Here is a 6853-nt window from a genome sequence, read left to right as displayed (position 1 = left end):
TAAAGGGTAAAATTGGAATTATGAAATGTGGATATAAAAGAGGAAATCCCCTTTATATATAGTTATAGATTAATAATTAAGGATAAAATTGGAAAAAATTGAATATTGTTATAAATATTAATAATTAAAGATAAAATTGGAAAAAGAGAACGTGGACACATATGAACAAATCCTTTTTATATAATTTTTATTATGAATATTAATAATTAAAGGTAAATATGAAAAAACAGAATTTTATTTTGAATATTAATAATTAAGGGTAAAATGAAAAAACGGAATGTGAATACAAAGAGTTCTCTTTTATATATTGTTTAATTATTAATATTATTATTTTTATTATAAATTATTATTTTTATTATGAATATTAATAATTAAGGATAAAATTAGAAAAACAAAATTTTATTATAAATATTAATAATTAAAGGAAAAATTAGAAAAATAAATGTTGGTATATATAAGTTTTTTTATATATTGTTATAGATTATTATGATTGATTATTTTTATTACGGTATGGATATTATTATAAGTATTGTTTTAATTATGAAAAACTTTATCCTTTGTATTATTATTCTATAAATATATAAAAGAAACCGTGCGTATGCAAAAGCCAGTTATATAATGAAAGTTATTCTTTTAAAATTTGATAGAACTGATTGATCTTATTTGAGAAATAATTGGGTAAACAAATTTGACGAAGACGTAAAATCGGTTATAAAAGAAATTGGTATAAAATTATTGTGAAATAAATAAATCACTCAAATCGATTAAAATCAAATTTTAAAAAATTATAATACATTTTTTTAAGAAAATAAAAAAGACTAAACTATTAGTTATTTTCTTTTTCTGTATGTTATTGATAAATATATATTATTGAATTTAAATATAAGTTAAACATTATATATATATATATATATATATATATATATATATATATATATATATATATATATATATATATATATATATATATATATATATATATATATATATATATACACACACACACGAAGTTTTAAGAACATATAAGTTTTTTTTTCTTTTAATTTTCACCTCACAAAAAACTTTTAGTTGAATCATTAAAATTGAAATAGGTAGGGAGGTTTAAATAAATTAATCAAATGGCTGATATGTAGCAAGACAACGTAGATATGGTGGATAACTTAATTCCTACGGTAAGACAAGATGAATGGCTGCGATGGGTCCTATCTACTGGCTAATGCATGATAACGTTGGGAAGTTTCTTAAGAAAAATAATCGCTTATATCTTAAAAAAATGCAATGGATAATTTTATTAAAATATGTGGAAACAATGGAGTTTTGCAGAGGGTATGATTTGGGGGTATTAGGGTAAGCGCAGTAGCTATCTCCGTCGTGGTTGTGGGTCCCGTTCGTGATCTTCAGATTTTGTGGGAGTGTCTTGAAAGAAAGCGCTCCCAAAAAATTGAGCACCCTCGATTTTTAAATTGAAGATAAATATAACCGAAGGCGTTTTGTTGCGTTGCGTTGTGTGGATGTGAAGTTGGGAAATGGGGAGAGCCTTTGTGTATGTGATTCTTGGGGGAGGCGTGGCTGCTGGCTATGCTGCTCTTGAATTCGTCAAAAAAGGAGTCTCTCATGGTGAACTCTGTATTATTTCCGACGAACCAGTATGAATAATTACCTCCCTTTTCTTTTTTAATTAATATGTTGAGCTTTATGGGGTCTGGCTATGTAAACCTGCTTTGCACAATGGAGTTTTTGCTGTCAACTCTTACCTTCAAATCATTTCGAGTGTTTAATTTTGTTTTTCCAATGTTGGGTTTGAGTAGCTTTTGTGATTGATTTCATTGAAGTTTGATTATTTTTGTTATCAATTGATGATGACCTTGTCTATATTTCATTCACTGACGTAAAAATTAATTTTGGTCGAAGCCCAAATATTTCTATTTCTTCTTTATGTGGTGACAAGTATGTAAACATTCTCAAATGGTTGACTCAGGTTGCTCCTTATGAAAGGCCTGCATTGAGCAAAGGATTTTTGCTTCCAGAAGGTATAGACTCTTCTTTGTGTCAGTTAATCCTTTCCTTTGAAACATGCTCTCTTTCTCTTACATTAAACAATCTAATCTTCTAAAATCAGGACTTCTGTCTAAATAGAAAATCCCTCTCTATTGCCATATGGCTGAAACCTTTATATTTGTATAAGTCATGACTGATATCTCTGTAGTGTTTTTAAATTTGAATGCCGCAGCCATGATATCTGATTTCATTTGGGGACTGCTAACTCTGTCTGTTACTGTGGAGACTTGTTTCAAAACTTTGTTGCAGTGCTCTTCGTAATATTTGTTTACTTTTTTGTAGAATAGTAAATGTATAATTTAGTTTTGGTTCCTTGTGTACAGTATCGCCTATTTATTTTTCAAAATAATCTTGATATTTATACGTATGGATAAGTAAACTTGACTGGTTCAAATTGGAGGGTTTTGTGGTTGGGCTGAGGAGTTTATTAGCCAATAAATCTGAGGCACATCGGCCTAAGATTCTGCATATATATATTAGAAAGTGTGGGAAGAGAAATGATTAAAATTAGGGGAGGAAATTGTCAGTTAGTCAGCTCGTGGGAAGGGATCTTTCCCGTGTAAGGATCCTTGTAGGGAAGGGAGATTTTGGCATTCTGTTGGTTTCTTATATAAGATTCATAGAATTGCTTTGCATTTTCTGGCGTAGCCTGGCTCTGTGATTACCGGAGAATACTGTTCCTTGTAATAGCTCTGTTTACAGTAAATAATATATACACACATACCTTTTCCGTTTCAAATTCTCAGTCTTTAACAGACTGGGCGGGGAACAAATGATGGTACTTGCATTATGTAGATTTCATTTCCTTACTGTTCAAAATAGTATAGATTGGTGAACCTACTTATTTCTGTGACCCTTTTATTTCTTCCATTGCTTAGCTTTTTTCCACAAAGATTTTGTAATGAGTTGTTGCTGAAACAAATTTGCAACATACAGCTGCTGCACGGCTTCCATCCTTTCATACCTGTGTTGGTGCAAATGAGGAGAGGCTAACTCCCAAATGGTATAAAGAAAATGGTAATTATATTTTTTTACATCATCATGTATTCTGTTTTTGTTTTTAGCTGCTTACCTTCCCCCCTTTGAGATTACACGGAGTGAATGATTTCCACTTACATCTTGTAGTATACTGCAATGATCTAGTTCAGTAGTTGATTCCCTATAGGTCCATCAATCTAACTGAATCAAAATTTTCTAACTGAAAATTCTTTAAAGACAAAATTTAACTTAGTTTTGGGCTGAATTGTTTTATATTGAGAAATAAGGAATTGCTAAATAAAATTATGTACATGTTAGCTAGCTATGTTTGTTGGTGGATGCTAATATGTAAATGCATGAATGTCATCTGTGATCTCTGCTTTGAATTTATTTCCTTGTTTGATCATTTCCACTAGCATTCAATGGGGTGTTGAGTCCATTGGCAATTAGTGTCCTGACAAGGTAATATATTTCTGGCATTTATTGGCAGAACCTAAACTTCACCTCTCACCATGTGCTACATTATATTATTGGTATTTTCTTTTTACAAGTGGTGATTATTTCAGGTTGCAGCACCAATATAGGATAAGTAGTTTTCCTAAGGTGAAAGTAAGAAAGGACCAACCTCAATGTATTGCTTGATAATTTGTTCATTGAAACTGGGTATTAGTATTCACGTGTGCTTCTAGAAAGTAACTTCCTGTTTTATATTTCCAAATAGTTTCTTCATTTAAGGATGCTGGTTGCTGAAAAGTAGTTATTGTTTATCTTGGTTTAATGTTTCCATGATGTCATATAAGTTGCTATCCTGAATATCTGATTATTTGGAAACTGCTACTGTTTTATTTTCAGGGATTGAAGTAGTTCTTGGAACCGGAGTTAAATCTGCTGATGTGAAACGCAAGACACTTTTAACAACAACAGGAGAGACCATAAGTTATAAGTTTCTTATTGTTGCTACTGGTGCACGGGTATTAAAACAAATCTCTCGGTCAGAATTTCCCTACTTAAAATAATCAGTTTGCCTTCTAAAAGGGCACATGGTCTTGAAAAGAAGGACAAATGATAGAAGTTGTGGCTATTTACTGTGTATTTCTAGTATTTTTCTTTTTTATTGACATTAACTTTGTAATCCAGTATCACTGCCTTTGAAAGAGATTTGAAAACTTTTACTTCCTAGGAACTTGATGTTTAACCTAATGAACAACTTATCTTCTCCATAAACATAGTAAATACTAGTGTTGGAATAATTTGAGGATAAATTCACCAACATACCTAGATAGTGGATCATTTACTTTCTTAAAGTATATTAAACACATGCAATGTCACGTGTAGGCTTTGAAGCTGGAAGAATTTGGGGTGAGTGGATCAGATGCAGAAAATGTCTGTTATTTAAGAGATATAGCAGATGCAAATAGGCTTGTCAATGTTATACAATCTTGTCCAGAAGGGAATGCTGTTGTCATTGGTGGTGGATACATAGGCATGGAATGTGCAGCATCTCTAGTGATCAATAAAATAAATGTAACAATGGTCTTCCCTGAGGAACATTGCAGTAAGTAATTTTCTTAAACTTGTCAACACAATTTACGCATAATGTATGAGTGTGTTGTTCGTGATAGTTATTCTGACCAAATCTCCATCTGTGACTATAATGAATGAAAATAACTTCAAAAACTGAAAGACATTCTCAATATTTTGTTTATTTTGCAGTGGCTCGTTTATTTACCACAAAAATAGCAAACTACTACGAAGAATATTATAAATCAAGGGGAGTAAACTTCGTTAAGGGAACTGTGCTATCATCATTCGATTTTGACTCCAATGGGAAGGTACTGAAACTATTTTTTTAACATTTGCTTACTTGTGATGTGTGTGTTGATACGAGAAAAAGAATCCTAGTGTCCTAATAATAAGATTTGATAATTTTAATGATAACTCCATAAACAAAAATGGAGGAAGGCGAAAACTCTTAAAAAATCATTAAAAAACACTTTGATCTAAATGACAAGTCCAAAAATGTTGGGTTTTGATACAATAGCATTATATGATACATGTAGCTGATATTCTGGCACACCTGTTAGGAAAGGCCTTTGTTGTTTTTGGAGAAAAAAGCTTTTTATTCTATATTGGATGAGAAATCTGTGAGGATGATTGCGCCAAACCTTTTTCAGTTCAAAGTGGAAAGTGATTCTGCTGAAAAGATTTTTCAATCTCCAAGGCAGTGGATAGTGGCTTCATGCTTATTAGTTAGAAGTTAAAATTTCGTGGTTGACAGGATTATAACCAACCATATCTATGTCCATATCCTTGAAGAAAGTGATTAGAAAAAACAATGCCAATTTGACTCTGCTTTAGTATTATCTGCTATTGATTCAACCTATAACTGACTGAATCTTTTGACAGGTTACAGCTGTTAATCTTAGGGACGGAAGCACGCTATCTGTGGACATGGTTGTGGTGGGAATTGGAATACGTCCAAATACAGGTCTGTTTGAAGGCCAGCTCACTTTGGAGAAAGGTGGAATCAAAGTAAATGGGATGTTGCAGTCAAGCAACAGCTCAGTCTATGCCATTGGAGATGTTGCAGCATTTCCAGTCAAAGCATTTGGGGAAACTCGAAGACTTGAGCATGTTGATTCAGCTCGGAAGTCTGCAAAACATGTCGTTGCTGCAATAATGGAACCAGACAAAACAGGAGAATTTGACTACATTCCTTTTTTCTACTCCAGAATCTTCACATTGTCTTGGCAATTTTATGGGGATAATGTTGGGGAAGTTATATATTTCGGAGATATGTCAGGCAGTGCATTTGGAGCATACTGGGTAAGCAAGGGTCACCTTGTTGGGGCTTTCCTTGAAGGTGGAAATAAAGAAGAGTATGAAGCCATAGCTAAGGTCACTAGGTTAAGGCCAGCAATTGAAGACTTGACTGAACTGGAGAGACAGGGTTTGGGGTATGCAGTTACAGTTAGCCAGAAACCAGCGGTGTCACCTCCAGTGGAGGTTAGGGCCTCAGACCTACTTTTGGAAAAACCATTATATGCTTGGCATGCTACAGCTGGGGTTATTATTGCTGCATCAATAGCTGCATTTGCATATTTTTATGGAAAAAAACGCCGCAGATGGTGAAACATTTAAAAAGATTACCAATTCATGGGCAAGGATGTGAACGGATTTTAGACTGATCTTCAAGCTGTAACATTGATAAGCTTAGGATTAGGATATTTTGACAAGTTATGTATCCGATCCATTTTACTGGATGACCATTCTTCAGTTCTATTGTTCATACGGTTGTTGTACCAAAAATAAATCCAAAATATATAAGTGGGCATCATTTGGAAGATATTCGCATAGCAAAAGTCCGTATATTATCTAATAGTTTCGTTTTCTGAACAGCTAATCTGGTTATCATGGTCATCACCACCACGATAATATTGGATTACTTTTTTTATGTAAAGGTTTCTTCATCCGAAAACATCGCTATGAAACTCTAACATTTCAACAAAGTTAACACATCTTCATTTATCATGTGCCAAGTGTGAAAAGATTTTATTAAAAATAAATTAAACAAACAAAAACCTAATTCGAAAACAATAAAAATTCGTCGGAATCAATAACATCTAAACTTAAAAATAAGAACAATTCCTAAAAAATACTCCCAGACACAATGGGGTAACAAATGAAACAATCTACAATTAATCTTCTAATCAATTTATATGTTTGTTATTTTGTCCCTGCACTTGTTTCCTTCTCTATAAAAGAGTTATAGACGAGTCAATAACTATCAAGAACTTCTAATGGACCAAGGCACATT

General features: G+C 32.4%; 1 protein-coding gene across 1 annotated transcript; it reads left to right on the top strand.

Annotated features, from left to right (window-relative positions):
* Positions 1-1299: 1299 nt before the first annotated feature.
* Positions 1300-6382, top strand: MDAR4 (monodehydroascorbate reductase 4). Its single transcript, XM_028072759.2, has 7 exons — positions 1300-1646; positions 1979-2030; positions 2995-3075; positions 3889-4007; positions 4372-4591; positions 4750-4868; positions 5443-6382. The coding sequence occupies exons 1-7, from the start codon at positions 1527-1529 to the stop codon at positions 6166-6168; spliced, it is 1437 nt and encodes a 478-aa protein (XP_027928560.1). The 5' UTR covers positions 1300-1526; the 3' UTR covers positions 6169-6382.
* Positions 6383-6853: the final 471 nt, after the last annotated feature.

Source organism: Vigna unguiculata, chromosome 5, assembly GCF_037176805.1.
Source record: "Vigna unguiculata cultivar grain cowpea cultivar isolate G323 ecotype 2 chromosome 5, ASM3717680v1, whole genome shotgun sequence".
NCBI lineage: Eukaryota > Viridiplantae > Streptophyta > Magnoliopsida > Fabales > Fabaceae > Vigna > Vigna unguiculata.
This window is presented reverse-complemented; position numbering and strand designations above follow the sequence as displayed.